General features: G+C 45.4%; 1 protein-coding gene across 4 annotated transcripts in view; it reads right to left on the bottom strand.

Moving 5' to 3' along the window:
• LPAR3 (lysophosphatidic acid receptor 3) overlaps positions 1 to 19647 on the bottom strand; it is an 89802-nt gene that overhangs the window by 53191 nt on the left and 16964 nt on the right. For all 4 annotated transcript variants that reach the window (XM_051856309.2, XM_008264963.4, XM_051856311.2 and 1 more), the window contains one exon: positions 6044 to 6800. In XM_051856309.2, coding sequence (XP_051712269.1) covers positions 6044 to 6779 — 736 coding nt within the window. In that variant the 5' untranslated portion in view covers positions 6780 to 6800. The remainder of the gene's footprint in view (positions 1 to 6043; positions 6801 to 19647) is intronic.

The raw sequence follows: 19647 nt of genomic DNA, 5'->3' as shown, positions 1-19647 counted from the left end.
ATAGAATAATAATATCTTTCCTACTCACTTTGCAGGATTTCCATGAGACCAAATGAGAACAATGTTCTTAAACATGGAAGACACAGGATTCAGAAATATCATGTATAATTATGAGCAATACTCTAGCAAGCTCTTTTAAAAAAAGACTTATTTATGTACTTGAAAGTCAGAATTACAGAAAAAGAGGGAGAGACAGAGAGACAGAGGTCTTCTATCCGCTGGTTCACTCCCCAGATGGCTGCAACGGCCAGCGCTGGACCAGACCAAAGCCATGATCCAGGAACATCATCCAGGTCTCCTACCTGGGCAAAGGGGCCCAAGCACTTGGGCCATCTTCTGCTACTTTCCCAGGCACATTAACAGGGAGCCAGATTGGAAGTAGAGGAGCTGGGACTCAAAACAGCGTCCACATGGGATGCCGGCACTGCAGGCAGCTTAACCTGTTAAGCCCCTAGCAAGGTTCTTTGTAGTACTTAATTTTCACCTACTTCCTCTTAGCAAGAGAACCCCAGGTACTGTTTCTCCACCTGCCACCAGTTCATCTCCTTCCCCTCTCTCCTGAGAGAAAAAAAAAAAAGGAAAAGTGAGCATCAATCTTGGTGGAGGGAAAAACACAGTACATAGAGGGCTTGATGGTGTGCATGGTTTCAGGCACGTTCCAAGTATTGAAACGCAGTTCTCACAGATAAGGGGGAACTACAACAGTGGGTCACAACATGCAGTTTGAAAAACATCACCATAAGAGAAGGTTGGTTTATGGAAGACTTGAAAAGTCTGGGTCACAAATACCTTCACCCTTTTGTTTCTTTTCTTTTTAGGATTTACTTATTTATTTGAAAGGCAGAGTTACAGAGAGGCAGAAGCAAAAAGAGAAAGAGAGAGAGAGAGAGAAAGAGAGAGACTTCCATCTCCTGGTTCACTCCCCAAATGGCCGCAACGGCCAGAGCTGTATCTGAAGTCAGCCAGGAGCTTCTTCCAGGTCTCCCATGCAGGCTCAGGGGCCCAAGAACTTGGGCCATCTTCCATTGCTTTCCTAGGCCATAGCAGAGAGCTGGATTGGAAGAGGAGCAGCTGGGACTTGAACTGGCACCCATATGGGATGCAGGCACCACAGGAGGTGGCTTTGCCCTGTCTGCCACAGCACCAGTCCCCATCCATTCTTTTCTTTTGTATTTCAAAACACACACACACACACACACACACACACAAAATAGCAGAAAGTCCAGCCCATTTTCTGGGAAACAACAAAACATTGCTGTGTACACAGTACACATGGTGTGCGTTTGACAACAAATGTCGGGGTTTCCACCGGGCTTCCTGTGTGTCAAGCGGCTGTAGCTGATTAGACTTGTTGACAAGCAGGATTTCAAGCCTCTCTTGGGCAGGGCCTTGGTACCATTTGGAAAGCAGGATCATGTGTCTCCAATGTCTTTTCAGTGAGAACATTCAATAAGCACCTTTTTTCATGTGAAAGGCCGCATCCCACATCGCAACCCAGCCGGGAGCAAGCATTCTGCCTGGAGGCTGCAGAGAGGGGAACAAGCTGCCTGGCTGCTTACCCAGTCACACACCAACTTAAAACTCACACAACAGGGGCAGGCACTGTGGCATTACAGGTGCTGGCATCCCATATGGTGCTGGTTCAAGTCTCAGCTGCTCTGCTCCCAATCCAGCTACCTGCTAATAAGCCTGGGAAAGCAGCGGAGGATGGCCCAAGTGCTTGGGCCCCTGTCACCCATATGGGAGACCCAGATGAAGCTCCTGGTTCCTGGCTTCAGAACAGCCCAGCTCTGGCCACTGGGAAGTGAACCAGTGAATGGAAGATTCTCTTTCTCTCTTGCTCACTCGCTCTCTAACTCTGCTTTTCAAACAAATAAATATATATCTTTAAAAAAAAAAAAAGCTTCACACAATGGTTACCATCCCCCCTTGAAGAAAAAAAGGCCTGTTCTCCATCGAGTTCTGTGTACTTCTGTGTTCAGCCACAATCCTGAAGCAGAGAGAAACACAAGGCCATCTGATCTCTCTTCTCCGAAGCGGAAAGCCGACACAACTTCTCTAGCTCACAGCTGAGCTGTTTTCCACTGCACCACACAAGCGTCTGTGCTCCTTGGGCCTTCCTTCTGGTGCTACACAATCTTTAGATAGTTCTCCCACTACACTTCTGATTACTCTGCCTTTTCCTCTTGGCCATTCAAGCCCATTTCCCTACTCCATCCCAGGCCTTCTAAGTGCCTTCCCCCATCTCTACAGCTCTATCCTTCCTCCTGCTCTAAGGTAAGATAAAATTCCCTGAACTCACAGACCACTTACCTCTTAGATACTGCTTAACAGACAATTAATATATCCTCTTGGCTGACTTTCTAATATGCAAAAGAAGAAGGTTTGTAATAAACTCCAGTTGAATCTTAAACTTTTCCTACAAGATACTTATCAAGGAGTAATTAGAAAAGCTTAGCAGTCTGTCGGCACCATGGCTCACTAGGCTAATCCTCCGCCTGCGGCGCCAGCACTCCAAGTTCTAGTCCTGGTTGGGGCGCCGGTTCTGTCCCGGTTGCCCCTCCCAGGCCAGCTCTCTGCTGTGGCCCGGGAAGGCAGTGGAGGATGGCCCAAGTGCTTGAACCCTGCACCCCATGGGAGACCAGGAGAAGCACCTGGCTTTTGGCTTCGGATTGGCGCAGCGCGCCAGCAGTAGCGGCCATTTTGGGGGTGAACCAACGGAAGGAAGACCTTTCTCTCTGTCTCTCTCTCTTTCTCACTGTCTAACTTTGCCTGTCAAAAAAAAAAAAAAAAAAAAAAAAAAAAGCTTAGCAGTGAGTTCAATGACAACAGATGGCCGCACTGCTGATTATTCTAATACCCTGGTGTTTGGGAGATGCTTGTTTTAGGTAACTGAATTCTTACATATTTTAGATAGAACAACTGGGACTTTCTTCTTAGGAAGATACTGTGGTAAGTATACCCAGGGAAAGAAGCTTTATGCTTTTTAACTTTTAAAAATAATTTATTTGAGAGGCAGAGAAGCATACAGTGATCCCCTACCTGCTGGTTTGCTTCCCTGGTGCAGAGAATGGGGACGAACTTGGGAACCAGGAACTCAATCCAGGTCTCCCATGTGAGTGGCAGGGACCTGAGTCCCTGGGTCATCACCTACCCTCCCAGGGTGCACATTAGCAGGCAGCTGAAATTGGGAATGGAACCAGATACAGACCCAGACACTCCAACATGGAAGGCAAGTGTCCCGACTGGTGGCTTAACCATTGCACCAAACACCTGCCTCATGTGCTGTGATCCACAATCAATTATCAAAACTGTGCTGACTGCTGCTTCATAACATTCTCTGTCTCTCTCTCCCTCCCTCCCACCCTCTCTCTCTCCCTCTCTTCCTCTCTCCCTTCTTTCTTTCTCTCTCAATCCCCCTCCTTACACACATCCTTCTTTTTTGTTCCTACCTTTGGGAACAACTTAAAGATTACCTATTCCATTTCAGATGAGGAAATCTAACCCAGAAAACATGGGGGGAAAAAATCACTCTTACAGAAGAGGAATGAGCTGAGGCTAAAGTGCAAATCTGTTATCCAAAGAAGTCAGGAGCCAGAAGTCTGAAAAACCTTATTCCACATCAGTCCAGTTTCATTTCCCTGTCCCCAAACTTCCTGTCTTCCACTAGAACCCTCTGTCTAACCACCACGGAACTTCCCCAGGTCCCTGACACCAAACTGTCTTCCCACCATTAACCAATTCCCCAATGTTGCTCCACCTCAATCCTACAACTTCTCTTATTTACCAGACAATTTCATCATTTACTCCCGTGCTTCTCTTACCCAGTGCCACACCTGGCAGAATCACACCGCTCCTACATTGTAACCCCTTCTGAAACTGTTCTAGATAAAGCCACACATGAAGCTAACAACCATGACTGCGGCCCCAAAGAGCACGGCAGCCTCTTCTATCTCATGCTATCTACTATACACGCTTGAACAAGTTCTCTTTAAGCAGGCAGGTGGAGCTGGGCATTCGGTGTAGCAGTTGAAGACATCACCTGCATTCCATGTCAGAGTGCCTGGGTTCAAGCATAGCTCCACTCTCAATCCCAGTTTCCTGCCAATGTGCACCTAGGGAGGCAGCAGGTGACATCTCAAGTATTGGGTCCCTGCCACCCTGTGGGAGACCTGGATAGAGTCCCCACCTCCCAGCCTTGGCCTGGCCCACACCTCTGGTGCGGATTGTTTCCCAAGAAATCAGTGTACAGTCCCTACAGTGTACAGACGTGAACCTCTCTCAACCAGGGATCCCCATTATGAAACCTACCACATACGGTGGGAAATGTCTCAGTGCCTTAGAACATAAGGCCTGGGAAACCACAAAACATCTTGTTTGTCTACCTGTAACCCAGGACTGGGATTGGGGCAGGGGATGTGGGAGAAGGGGTTAGACCACCTACCACAGAGAAAAAAGGAGCAAATTCTACTAAACCAGATGTGTGGTCTTGGCACAGGGCTCACAGTACAATGCAGAACTCGTGGAGCCGTCCCAACCCACTGCATTAAGCTCTCCTCCCTTTCTTTCTTAATTTCACACCAATCAGGATCCTAGAAATGACATGTATGACCTTCTCAAGGTCATCAATAAGCTACCACTTAGTAGTAAGCCTTTGTCTTACTGCCTGTCTCGGGGTACTAACCCTCCTACGGCAGGTTCAGCTGCCTGATCTGAAATTTCTGAGCACTGCCGTGATGCTCAGAAGGCTGTGGATTTTACAGCATTTTGGAGTGGGGGCTTCTGAATTAGGGATGCTCAGCCAGTAAAGTCTATGCAAATATCCCCAAATTTGTAAAATTCCAATATCTAAAATACTCCGGTCCCAAGGATTTGGGATGAGGGATACTTAACCTGTGCTCCCTTTCCCCGACTGCCTTCTCACTTTGTCTTTGCAGCCAACACCATCTCAGGGATGCTCTGGCTCCCCTTCTGGGCTCCTTGTCTTCTCTACCTCCTCACATCAGGGCACCTTGAGGCTCCTTCCTTGGTCCTCTGCTCCTCTACATCACATTTGCTTTCAGGGTGAATTCAAACAGTCTTGGGGTCTAAGATAGAATTTCTTCCCTCTGGGGACTCTCAAATGTGCACCTCCAGCTCAGACCTCAAGCCCAGCTGGATTCCAGCTCCCTCTGCAACAGGACTGGCATTGCACTTAGGGTCTAGTGGGATCCGAAATTCAGCTTGTCCAAAACCACACTCCAGATCATTCCCCCCAAATTCCTCCTCTTCAGTCATTCCCATCCAGGTTGATGATATTTCCCACCCTCCCCTCCACCTCTCACCATCCCTACACCTTACGCATCAGCAAATCTTATCAAGTCTACCTTGAAAAAATGTCCAGAATTTGATTAGCACCTCCAACTGCCCTCTGGACATTCTGATCTCTCCCACGTCCTGAAATACCCTCAGGAGCAATTTTCCTGTTTCTTCCCTTGCTTTACTATAGCATTTTCTTAAAACAGAAGACAGAGAGATGCCATCAAAGTGTAAGCTAGAGCGTGCAGCTCTTCTGTTCAAACTCTTCCAGCAGCTTCTCATTTCACTCAGATAAGAAAAGCTGAAGTCTTCACAGCTAGACAATTCGGATGGCTCCTGCCCCGCTGCCCTCCCCATCACCACCTATGAGCCTTTTGGCCTCGTCCTGCTCCCTCTGTCTCAATCCTCCCCAGCCACGCTGCCTCCCTGCTGTCTAGGGCTCCTGTGCTTGCTCATCTTCTACCTGGAGCTCTCTCCCCCAGATGTCCCTCCCCCATTACTCCTCGCTGATCTTCACTGTACTTTCCTTTACAAATCGCAAACGATGCCTGCTTACCACTTCTTATCTCCATTGCCTGACTTGTCCTTCTCCATACCATTCACTTTATCATTTCTACTTATTTTGTCTTCCCCCCTTCGAGCATAAGCTCCGGGCCAACAGGGACTGGAAGTGCTTTGTACCCAGCAGAGGCTCAGTAAACCTCACTGAATGTACAGGAATCACGGTTTGCTCGGTTCCTCTTACCTAAGACAGTCATCACTGTCTTCATGAGCTTCATGGGTGTTCTCCGGCGGCTGATGGAGCCACTTACGTGGGGAGACAAGACGTTGGTCTTCCTCTTGACGTACATGTAGATCCGCAGGTACACCACAACCATGATGAAGAACGCCACGAGGTTAGACACAGTCCAGAAAATGAGGTAACTCCTGCTGTAAATCGGGGCCAGGGATGAGCAGGTAGAGATGTCACAGAGACAATTCCAGCCCAGCGTGGGGACTGCTCCCATGAAGATGGCGATGGCCCAGACAAGCAAAATGAGCAGCGTCACCCTCTTCTTGGTCAGGTTGCTGTGGATCCGCATCCTCATGATTGACATGTGCCTCTCCACAGCAATAACCAGCAGATTGGTCAGGGAGGCAGTCAAGCTAGAGTCCAGAAGCCCCTGGCGGAGAAACCAGCGGTTGACAGTCAACGTTTTTGAAACTGGGCCCGTATTAAACATCAGGAAAACATAGGCGATTCCAGCAAAGAAATCTGCAGCAGCTAAGTTGGCCAACAGGTAGTAGAACGGGAAATGAAACTTTCTGTTTTTGATCACAGCTGCGATGACCAGAGAATTAGAAAAAAAAATAAACAGGCAGAAAAATGTTCCAACACACAAAACGATCAAAAGCTTGGTTCCTGTCCACTCATCAGCAGTGTCAGTGTTGCTCCTATTATAAAAAAAGTCCATCCGCTTATCATAATGGCACTCATTCATCGTGGTGAAGAACTGAACATCCTAGAAAGAAATTTAAAGAAGAAACAAACATCACTCTTTGCAGAATCAGTCGCTAAACCACCAACTGCTAAGCCCCTTCTTCAGGCTAACTCCTAGTAGCCCTTCAGGCCTCAGAGTACAGGTCCCTTGCTCAGGGACCCTCGCCTGACTTCCTACCACAGTGTGCAGCTTGTGCTCCATTCGTTCTGCAGGCTAGGCAGCAAGCTCAGCAAAGAAGGCTCTGTTTTGTTCATCATTCTGACCCCAGAAGCAAGCTGCCTGCTTGTCTCATGACAGGTAAGTCGCTGACTAAGTGGATGAATTACCATGGAGGTGTCAACAGGGCAAACGGACTGAGCCTGTAACACCCACTCGACATCGATAATGCTTATAAGAACAGAGCACATTGTGCTGTTCCCTGGTGGTTTGCAGTTAATTTCTTTTTTTATGGATTATGTTCATTAATCAAGGGCAGGTTGGTAATTCTGGCCAATAATGGGGATTGAAATATTCTTCAGATGACCAGATAGTTTCCCCAAGAGCTCAATTTCCCACCACTACTGAGCCTCCTTTTACCACCATTTGCTTTCAAGCTGTGATTACAACATTCTCCTCTTAAGCACATGATGCAGGGAGGAACCATTGCTCTCAACACCTCTTCCTAACCTTTGCATTTACGTCTTCCTTATCATCTCCTAATCCAAACTGTACCACTGAGAATTTGTTGAAGGAATTTTCCAATTCACTAACTTCAAGTCAGTCTCCTTCTCTGGCACTTTTTGTTGTTGTTGCAAAAATATTTTTTTAAACTTTTATTTAATAAATATAAATTTCCAAAGTACAGCTTTTGGATTACAGTGGATTCCCCCCCCATAACTTCCCTCCCACCCACAACCCTCCCATCTCCCACTCCCTCTCCCATTCCATTCGCATCAAGATTCATTTTCAATTCTCTTTATATACAGAAGATTGATTTAGTATATATTAAGTAAAAATTTCAACAGTTTGCACCCACACAGAAACACAAAGTGTAAAGTTTGAGTACTAGTTATAGCATTAATTCACATTGTACAACACATTAAGGACAAAGATCCTACATGGAGAGTAAGTGCACAGTGACTCCTGTTGTTGACTTAACAATTGACACTCTTGTTTATGGCATCAGTAATCACCCTAGGCTCTTGTCATGAGTTGCCAAAGCTATGGAAGCCTTTTGAGTTCGTCGACTCCGATCTGATTTAGACAAGGTCATTGTCAAAGTGGAAGTTCTCTTCTCCCTTCAGAGAAAGGTACCTCCTTCTTTGATGGCCCATTCTTTCTACTGGGATCTTACTTGCAGAGATCTTTCATTTAGTTTTTTTTTTTTTTTTTTTTTTTCTTGCCAGAGTGTCTTGGCTTTCCATGCCTAAAATACTCTCATGGGCTCTTCAGTCAGATCCGAATGCCGTAAGGGCTGATTCTGAGGCCAGAGTGCTGTTTAGGGCATCTGCCATTCTATGAATCTGCTGTGTATCCTGCTTCCCATGTTGGATCATTCTCTCCCTTTTTTATTCTTTCAGTTAGTATTAGCAGACACTATTCTTGTATATGTGATCCCTTTGGTTCTTAGTCCTATTATTGTGATCAATTGTGAACAGAAATTGATCACTTGGACTGGTGAGATGGCATTGGTACATGCCACCTTGATGGGATTGAATTGGAATCCCCTGGCACATTTCTAACTCTACCATTTGGGGCAAGTCAGCCTGAGCATGTCCCAAACTGTACATCTCCTCCCTCTCTTATTCCCACTCTTATATTTAACAGGGATCACTTTTCAGTTAAATTTAAACACCTAAGAATAATTGTGTTTAGTTAATTACAGAGTTTGACCAATAGTATTAAGTAGAACAAAAAAAATACTAAAAGGAAATGAAATGAACACTATGAGAAAGAGTGACTTGATCGGCCCTTGTCCTGACTGTTGATGTCCCATCTTTTAAGTGGGTTGTTTGTTTTGTTCTTGTGGAGTTTCTTTATCTCTTTGTAGATTCTGGTTATTAATCCTTTATCTGTTGCATAGTTTGCAAATATTTTTTCCCATTCTGTCAGTTGTTTCCATGGCACTTTCTACATGGCCGCTGGTAGAGGATCACGGCTCCATGGGCACTGAGATCTGCAGGTTAGCAGATGTCCAACCTAATGTGGGCATCAGGATAGACCTGCCGAGTGATGACAAATCTTTGGGTCACATGTCTGAAATGAAACCCCAAGCTGAAGAAACGGGCAGACAGGGGAGATACTAATCTTCTCACTGCAAGATCTCTTGGACTTGAAAGGTGAGGAACTCTGGCTGAGGAGGGGCTGGGCAGGATGTTCTACCTCACAGTGAGATGGCCACACCCATGAAGATCTCTACAAAGGATCTCAGGCTCTAGCACTAGGAGTCTAACTTTCAGTAGAATAGATTATGGACTCCTCAACAAAGAATGAAGTTGCAGCTTATTTGCAGGGAAACCAGAGACCCAGTATGCCCAGGAGCTGAGACGTCCACTGGTGGGAATTAAGTGGCTCTCACAGTAAAAGCCTGGTAGTAATCGCCAGCTTTTAAAGTTCTTGCAAGTTCTGAAATCCAAAACCACATCCGCTTCAGATCATACTTTTAAGTAGTACAAAACAGAAGTGTACCTGAGACAGAGTTCTTTTTCATTTATATTTTAGTAGTGTAATGCTACTTTTAAATGAATTAGCTACTTGCTTCTCTGCCACAGCAAATGGGACGTAAAATATCATTGCGTATGTTTAAAATAAACAAGCTGGGAGTGGTGGCAAGAGACAAACCATCCCAGTGCCTTTTAATCACAGGAAGAGGGGACTCAGTATTTTTATTATTTTCACTTTATTTGAACGGCAAAGAGATCTTCCATTCACTGGTTCATTTCTCAAGAGCCTGCAACAGCCAGGGCTGGGTCAGGCCAAACCTAGGAGCCCAGAACTCCATCCAGGTCTTCCACGTGGGAGGCAGGGACACAAGTATTTGGCCATCACCTTTTCCCAGCCAACAGAAATGTGAGCAATGAAACCCTGTTGTTTATAAACTAACCAAGTCTCAGCATCCTTGTTACAGCAGCAGGAGCTAAGAGATCATTTGAAAAGTTTTATGGTTCAATTATTGTGTGTCCTTTCACTAAATATAATGTATTTTCTTTTGTTACATGCTCTAGATAGGTAATAGGAACACATTCTTAATTTATGACTTGTGTTATCCTTGGTTAATTTATTAGAAATATCAAAGTTTTTTTTTAAAGATTTATTTATTTATTTGAAAGGCAGAGTTACACAAAGGGAGAGAGCTTGTCAGGGCTGCTTTGTGGTGTAGCAGATAAAGCTGCTGCCAGAGATGCCGGCATCCCACATGGGTGCCAGTTCAACTCCTGGCTGCTCCACTTCCAATCCAGCTCCCTACTAATGTGCCTGGGAAAAGCAGAAGATGGCTTGGACCCAGCCACCCAAGTAGGAGACCTAGAAGAAACTCCTGGCTCCTGGCTTCAACCTGGCTCTTCCCTCTTATTGCAGCCACTTGGGAAGTGAAACCAGCAGATAGAAGACCTCTCTCTGTAATTGACTTTCTTTTCTTTTCTTTTTTTTTTCTTTTTTTTTTTTTTTTGACAGGCAGAGTGGACAGTGAGAGAGAGAGAGAGAGAGAGAGAGAGAAAGGTCTTCTTGGCCGTTGGTTCACTTTCCAATGGCCACTGCGGCTGGCGTGCTGCGGCCAGCGCACAGCGCTGATCCGAAGCCAGGAGCCAGGTGCCTCTCCTGGGCTCCCATGTGGGTTCAGGGCCCAAAGACCTGGGCCATCCTCCACTGCACGCCCGGGCCATAGCAGAGAGCTGGACTGGAAGAGGGGCAACTGGGACAGAATCCGGTGCCCCAACGGGACCAGAACCCGGGGTGCCAGCACCGCAGGCGGAGGATTAGCCTGTTGAGCCGCGGCGCAGGCCTGTAATTGACTTTCAAACAAATACATCTTTTTGAAAAATAAAAAAGATTACTACGTCACAAAGATGTGAGAATTAAGATACTACAAAAAAAAAAAAAAAAAACCTTGAAATTTTTTCCAATTTTCTTTTGAAGGGATTTTATCTTTTTAGTTTTGGTTCTTACATTTGGTAGAATTTATAATCATATGATACACTAAAACCTCAATGATTTTTACTGCAAAAATCTTCAAATTCAGCTTGTCCCCATCAAAACCAAAATGACACATCCTTATTCATGCTTCAGCAAACAGCATCCTGAGACTGAGCAGTGATTTTTGTTCCACAAAATCGTGATATCTCAGTAAAACTGTGATTCAGCCACAAAGCAGCTCCCTCCTGAACCCCTGGACCCAGATTCTACTTTTGAGCAAAACCAGCAATAAGAGCAAAAAAGTTCATAGGGATGTAATAAAAAGGTTCCTTCAGGATGAAATATTATACAGCAAGTGCAAAGCATGTTTACCATGAAGATGTGGGGAGACAAGAAAAAGCACACATCAGTAGAATGTGGCCGATCTGAAGCCAGGAGCCCGGAGCTTCATCCAGGTCTCCCATGCGGTTGCAGGGGCCCAAGTACCCGGACAATCCCCCACTGCTTTCCCCGGCCACAGCAGAGAGCCGGATCGGAAGAGAAGCATCAGCCAGGACTCGAACTAGAGCCCACATGGGACGCCGTCACTGCAGGCAGCGGCTTTACCCGCTATGCCGCAGCGTCGGCCCCAACAAATCTTGAGCAAGCTTGTAACAAATGACTAGTTTATCATCCCTTGGCCCTCTCTCAAACCTTAAAACCTGACTCTGTGATTTCAGACAAATTATTTCTTCAGTCCTAGCCTAAACACCCCTTCCACGACGACATCATCCCTGACCGATTCGAAGCAGCCCCACAGCGCTCATTCCCAGAGTGCCCTGTAGCATCTTCAGAGAGCCAGCCGGTGGCTCAGTCACCCCCGGGGACTCGAGTTTGTGCTTATGTATTTATCGTCCCCCTCCCGGCACTAGACCATTCCGCTCCAGCAGCGCAGGGACCCCACCTGCGCGCCATGACAGCGTCTGCACTTGCTGAATGAATGAGTGTCCTACACTATCTCCCCCGCCCCCGAGTGAAATGAAAGCTTTCGGTGAAAAGCCTTTGCTGACTCACATGGCAAGCACAAAATACAACTGCAGAGCTCCATCACTGATTACCTCTGTGTCACCAGGTGAGTTACCAAATGTTTCCCTCTTGTTATTACCATTTCTAATCACTAATATCTGAATGTAGATACTGTTATCATACCCATTTTGCAGATGAGGAAAACTGAAGCACTCCTGCTCTAGGTCACACAGCTGGCCAGTGAAGACCCTGGATTCTATTAAGGCAGAATCACTCCATAGCACTGCTGCTTATCTACAACACATTATCTTTCTCTCCACAGGCAAAAGAAAGAGCATGCAGAACCAAGAACTATGGTTATACTTACAGTAACTATAGAAACTATACCAAAATAGGATAATCTGATCCAATCACATTCAAAGACTGCTTTTCACCATTAATAAAAAAAGGAAGAAAAAAAAGTACATCCGAAATAGAATTCGGTTTCTTTTTAATTTGCCCAAGGAAGGGTAGATAAGGCAATTTTCTGAAAATATGTTTTCAACTTTTATGATAAGCAGGACACAAAATGGACAATTCAGGACCAGGTTAAGGTTGCTGAACTTTACTTCTGCCAAATCCCAAGCGGTTTTTCATTTGTTTTTATACTAAAGGTTCAGAGGGGCTTGATAGTTCTGACCCAGAAACAAAAGATGCTAGACTTTGGAGCGATTACCACAACTTCAAACTTCAGTAATTTAAGACTTCATAAAATGATGGCTTACGAGGTCTATATGCGGAACCCAAATGAAAACTTCATGAGCAAAGCTTTCATTTAGACTCTCCCAAACTTGCTTCCCTGAAAAAATGTCCAGCCAGCATGGAATGTGGAAACAATTATGAAAATTAAGACATTGGAAAACCACTCCAGCAGCGTTTATTTCTGGCTGGCCTGCCTCGGAGCTGGCTTTCTGTCACGCTCTCCACCTCTTCCTCCTAGGAGGATACACGGAACACAAGGTCAGTTGATGCTGCAGTATTTTCTCTTCCTACAACCCACAAATGCGGACCAGTCCTTTCCACGCTGGACACCCCAATCCAGAAGGGAGCTGGACATCAGGTTGGTCAGCACCCTAGGACCACCCTGCATTAGTAATCACCTTTGTTTATTGAATTCTGTTAAATATTTCATGTTAATGGCAAAATCAGGAGAGCATGGGCAATTTAAATCCACATGTAATCTCTATGGCTCATTTTAACCATCAGTTCCAAGGCTTTTACCCTGTTCCTTCAGCCCAGAAGCCCTTCCTCCCAGATACCCACAGGGCTGATTTCTACACCCTACTCCTGCTCCAATGTCAGTTCTCAGGGATCCTTCCCCGCACCCCACTCTTTAGTACCCACCCACCCCACTGCACATAAGTCAATTCCCTGCTCTAGTTTGCTCGATATTTGTCACCACCCGACACCACCTACCTGGCGTAATGGTCTCCCTCCCTAACTGGAAGCCATGCTTAGGAAGGCGGGCTCTGATTGTTGTTATAATGCATCCTGCAGTACCTGGAACACTGCCTGGCACACAGTAGGCACTCAGTAAATGCCTGTTAAATGTGGAATAAAATGCAATATCCCGGGGCACCCATGCCCACACACCCCCTCGCCTACCCACAGCGACCATGATGGTTTCTCCTTCTGCACACTCTCTAATCTGTGCCTCCCAACTCTTTCATTTCCCTGGACAGACTTGGCTCCAAGTCTGGTCGACTGTGAGGTGTGATGAGTGGCATGTGCTGTCCTTGAAAAGTGGCTGATGGCAGCAGGCAAGTCTGGGTGGTCTGAGGAGCAGTCCCACAACAGAGACCTCTCCACAGCGAGTGCAGATATCCCAAACTAACCCCAGAAGAGAGGGGAGGGGCTGGTGTTGTGGTGCAGAAGGTTAAGCTTCTTGTGACACCAGCATCCCATACCTAGCACGAGTTTTGAGCACCACCTGTTCTGCTTCCAATCCAGCTCCCTGCCAATGTACTTAGGAAGGCAGGGGACGATGGTCCAAGTTCCTGGGCCCCTGACACACATATGGGAGATGTGGATGGCGTTTCAGGTTCCTGGCTTAGGCGTGGCCCAGCCCCAGCCACTGCAGCCATTTGGAGAGTGAATCAGTGGATTGGAAGATCTTTCTTTCTCCCTGCCCTGTCAGTCTGGCTCCCAACAAAACTTTATTTGAAAGTCAGAGTTACACAGAAAGAGGAGAGGCAGAGAGAGATAGAGAGGTCTTCCATCTGATGGTTTGCTCCCCAACTGGCTGCAACAGCCGGAGCTGCGCCGATCCGAAGCCAGGAGCCAGGCCCCTCTTCCGGTCTCCCACATGGGTACAGGGGCCCAAGGACTTGAGCCATCTTCTACTGCTTTCCCAGGACACAGCAGAGCACTGGATCAGAAGTGGAGCAGCCAGGTCTCAAACCAGTGCTGCTTCAGGCCAGGGCATTAACCCTCTGAGCCACAATGCCAACCCCAATAAATAAATCCTAAAAAAGAAAAGAGGTGGGGAGCCCAATGGCCAAAGATATAGCAATCAAAGTAACAAAATAAATAAAATGATATGAGCTTGTAATCCAACGTATAAAACAAATATCCATAGTTCATACTGAAATAAATAACTAAATGAAATAATCAATGGCAAACAAAAACTGTCTCAGGCAGGACTTCCACATCGATCATACAGCTCTTCCACCCCAAAGGAGGGGCAGGACAATTTTCCATTCCTGAAGTGTGAAGTGCACCGATGACTTCCTGCCAAAGAGGACAACAGGGATGTGGGGGAGGGGGAGAACTGACAAACTGTACTTCAGGCCCATGGTGAAGGCCAACATCAACAGAGCTAAGTCATGTCGCTCATCAGTAATCTTGATATGACATGGCAAGAACAGCCCTTCCTCCTCAAAACCTAATCATGATTAAAAAACAAACAAAATAAAAAACCAACACAAAACAGAAAAACACCAGACAAATCCCAATGGGGGAAATTTTACAAAATCCCTGCCAAATTCTACAAAATTCCTCCTCAAAACTGTCCTGGTCATCAAAAAAAAGGAAAATCTGAGAAACAGTCACGGCCTAGAGGAGCCTCAGGAGACCCAACAACAGAATATAATGTGTGTCCAAGTTGAGACAGCATGGAACTGAGTCAAAACTAGGAACCCGGTAGAAAAACTTCAGTTAATAATTGATCTGTATCTGTTCATTCATTATAACAAACAGACCACAGTAATGTCAGAATTCATAGGAGAGATTGCCTTGGGGGGGGGGGGGGATATAATCTAGAAAGCTGCGGTTCTGGCTGCTTATTTTTCCTATAAATTTAAAACTGTTTGTCAATAAATATGAAAAGTAATTTGTAAAAAAGGGAGCAGGATGTTATCAGCTACTGTACTGCAGCTGTTTCAAAATAGAGCCTGGATGTTTCATAGGCAATTACTGCTCTCTTTGTCATGGTAAAATATATGGGGGAGCAGGAATTTGTGCAAGATTAAACTTAAATGCATATTGTCTGTAGTAGAGTATTGGAAGTCTGATATCCCTGGATAAAGTTAATATGTTTACTTTAGGGGTGCTTAAGGGTAGGGCTTTTTTTTTTAACTTTTATTTAATGAATATAAATTTCCAAAGTACGATTTATGGATTACAATGGCTTCCCCCACATACCGTCCCTCCCACCCACAACCCTCCCCTTTCCCACTCCCTCTCCCCTTCCATTCACATCAAGATTCATTTTCGATTATCTTAATATACAGAAGATCAGCTTAGTATACATTAAGTAAGGATTTCAACAGTTTGCTCCCACACAGAAACATAAAGTGAAAAATAATAGATGATTTTTTTTAAATGATGATGAAATCAGATCAGACCTATTGTCATGTTTAATCCCAGTGAGAGTCAAGTTGGGAGTTGATAATTTCTTTTTTTTTTTTTTTTTTTTTTACAGAGGATCAGTTTAGTATGCATTAAGTAAAGATTTCAACAGTTTGCACCCCCATAGAAACACAAAGTGAAATATATTGTTTGAGTACTCGTTATAGCATTAAATCTCAATGCACAGCACATTAAGGACAGAGATCCTACATGAGGAGTAAGTGCACAGTGACTCCTGTTGTTGACTTTACCAATTGACACTCCTGTCTATGGCATCAGTAATCTCCCTATGCTCCAGTCATGAGTTAAGGGTAAGGCTGTTACAAATGTGCTTCCTTATCTTAATACATCATTTCTCTTGAAAAAGTTAAACCTTCAACTTTGCTAAAATTCGGTTACTTGTTTCCTTTTTAAATTAATTAATTAATTTATGTGATAGGCAGAGGGAAACAGACAGATAGGAACAGAGCGAGCTCTCATTTCCTGGGTCACTCCCCAAATGCGCACAACAACCAAGGCAGGGCCTGGGCTGAAGCCAGGAGCCAGGAATTCAACCCATGTCTCCTATACGGGCGGCAGAAATCCAATTAATTGGGCCATCACTGCTGCTTCCTAGGGATGCACTGAAAGGAACTGGAGTCAGCGCTGGAGCCAGGAATAGAATCCAGACACTCCTATTTGGAAGGTCCATGTTTTAACTGCTAAACACCCACCCCTTGATAACTCTGCTTCTTATGAACAAATCTTACACTTACATAGCTAAAATAGTTCTGATCCTCCAGTCTTTGCAAAGTCTCCACAATTCACCCATTAGTAAGGCAGTGGCCACACAGAGGAGAGACAAACACAGACTGTGCTTGGGAAAATACTTTAAACAACATGAAACACAGGCGTCTCAAGACATCTTTAGCTCAACAATGATGACACGCAGGGGCAAACTGCAAGCTGAGCTCAGGAGAATAAAGCGGTTATTGTGTCAGAGCAAGCTCACGAGCCCTCTGGGCAAGCAGAATAGCCTGTGGCGTGTCAGCCAGTTCACCTACTGCCTTCTCCACAAGCAAGGGGGTGGCTCTGCAGAGGCTGTGGTGTACACACGGCTCCTATCCCAGGACATGTTTAATAAACAGCTATCATCAAAGGTATTGTTCCCCAGATGTTCCTGATGGCTGAAGACTGTCTAAAGCCTCTTGATTAAACAGGAAGAAACACGTGAAAGCACACAGAGCTAAACTCAAGAGGTGACACATGAATTTCATGTGATCGGCAGATTCCTGAGTTCAGTTTATCCAAACACAATGTAAACCTTTAATTGTTTGCTTTATCTGTTACAAAATTTTATCTTATCTAACTCATTAAGTTAGAAAGATAGCATACATTTTGTGCCTTGACCTTCATAAAAGTGAAGATGTTTATCATAATGCTTAAAACTAACATTCTTTATATATAATTCTGTATGTTCTAATAATCCTTAGACCATCGTGTAATCATATTTCAGCAGTTTCATTGTCTGAAGGAGTCAAATGTCAAAATTGAAAGTGTGGGGGCCAGTGCAGTGCTGGCTTCCCATATGGGTGACAGTTCATGTCCTGGCTGCTCCACTTCCGATCCAGCTCCTTGCTAATCTACCTGGGAAAGCAGCAGAGGACGGCCCAAGTCCTTGGGCCCCTGCACCCATGAGAGACCCGGAGCAAATTCCTGGCTCCTGGCTTCAGATCGGCCCAGCTCTGGAATTTGTGGACATTTTGGAAGCAAACCAGCAGACAAAAGACCTCTCTCTGTCTCTCCCTCTCTCCATCTGTAACTCTGCCTCTCAAATAAATGAATAAATTTAAAAAAAAGAAAAGAAAAGAAAAAGAAAGTGGACATTGAAGCTTCTCTTAAAAGATCTTGAATATCTGCAAAAATAAATTCTGAGCAACTTCAAAGCACCAGATAAAGTACCAGATAACCTGTCATTTACATGGTAAGATCCACATCCCAGACAAATTGGGGGTTCAAAGCACTCCTGATCCAGCCCTAGTGTGGCCTCCCTTTGCTCACTCTACCCTGTGACCCGTCCCCTACTTCCAATACTGACAAGGACATTCAACAGTCTCTTGCTCTACACCATTTGTCCCTACTGTTACCAGCAACAGGTTAAGAGTGACCTTCAGTAACTTCTTGCTTCCAGAGATCACACCCTCCCAGGCTACAGCCAGACTGAGCCCTCGAACTCTCTGCGGACAAGAAAACAGTATTTTCAAAGCAAGGTCTTCTAAAAGAGGATTCAGCAACCCTCAAGGGGAGGGTTTAGGGTTAAGGTTAGGGTTAGGGTGCTCAACAAACAAGTCTGAGGGGTTTCCTGAAGAATTCTATGCTTTGATTGGGAAGTAGACCTCATCACCCAAGGAGGAGGCTCACCTCTTCCCGACCTGCCTGCCTCCCTCCCCCACCCTGTGCCTGCCTTGTATAAAAGGCATTGAACTCTGCTGCACCTTCTGAGCTCATCAGCTGCCCCACCCTGCCCTTTTCCATGCACTCAGCAGCTCACTGGGCTGGCCCTCAGGGACCACAGCAGCAGGCTCCCCTGCTTTCCAGCATCTGCCAGTGAGAAACACAGCAAGAGATGGGGAGGGAGGGAGGGAATGAGGTTGAGATATTCCCTTCCCTGCTCCCTCTCTCCCAGGGTGCTGTAGGTTGGCTGGGTTACATACTGCCGGCAGCCCTCTGCATACAGGTAGCCTCCCTTCTCTCTATCCTGAGCTCTTTGTTGTTGCCGGCTGGGGGACACTGTACCCTCTCTGGCAGTTTCCATGAATTCTGTCCCTGCTGTATTAACAGTACCCCCATCCCATTACTAGCTTGACTGTCTCATCTCTTTCTGGTAGAAGTCTACAGATGACTTTCAAGATGTGTTTTAATACAACAGAAACATTATTTGGTAAGTTAAAATATGTGTAAGTCTTTTAGAATGATCTAGTGCACCTAACACTTCCTAGTTATAAATATAACAGCTCTAAGAGAAGGAAAGAAGACTAAATTATATTCGCAAGGGCATAGACCAATTGTTTTGTTGCCCTCAAAGTCCCCTCACACACACCAAAACCTTAGGAGATTTCTCTGTGCATAATGGTTCAATAAATGAGAAATTTACTAATAGATAATACAAAGATGACAGCATTGGATTCCAGATCTCTGCACGCTGGAGACTAACTCACAAATGTCCTTCAAGGTAATCCAAGTTCAGTTCTAAATCTATCTATATTTCTGGTCTTGCACACCATGGAAAGCACATGACACGGAGGATTCGCCAGGTTTGAAGTTAGACACTGCAGAGAATGGAGCAGTAGACTCTTCTCCCGATGTCTGTGAGGAAGACAGTGGGAGCAGGCAGCCTGATACAAGGCAAAAGCAATGCAGATGTAGCTACAAGGGCTGTACTTTGGTGTACACCACTGGTCCATCTGCCACAGTGGAATTCCCAGTGACTTGGCCAGCCAGAGAAGATGTTGGAAAAATGCTCTCCCAAAAGGTCTGCTGTCTGCAGCCTTGGTGGAACTACTATAAGGGCAGATAATCTTTAGACCTTGGTGACATGAGCAGAACACAGTCCCCAAACAAAGAAATGTGGGGTCAGAGGACTGAGAGGAGAGCTCAGGAATAAGCTCTCTCTATGCTATCAACAGCCTCATCTTATTGCAGCCATTCCTAACCTCTGCTCTTCTACCTGTTCCAATCCAAATTCAACCATGCTTGGGGAAGATCAGAGGCGATCCTTGACTTTGAGATTTTTGTAATCTGTACAAATGGAACTATCATACATGTACACACTGATTCTCGAAAAGTGACTTTTCACCTACAAGACTGACTTAGCCATTTGGGGAGA

The sequence above is a fragment of the Oryctolagus cuniculus genome, chromosome 7, assembly GCF_964237555.1.
Source record: "Oryctolagus cuniculus chromosome 7, mOryCun1.1, whole genome shotgun sequence".
NCBI lineage: Eukaryota > Metazoa > Chordata > Mammalia > Lagomorpha > Leporidae > Oryctolagus > Oryctolagus cuniculus.
Note: the sequence above shows the minus strand (reverse complement) of the source record. Positions and strands in the feature narration are given on the sequence as shown.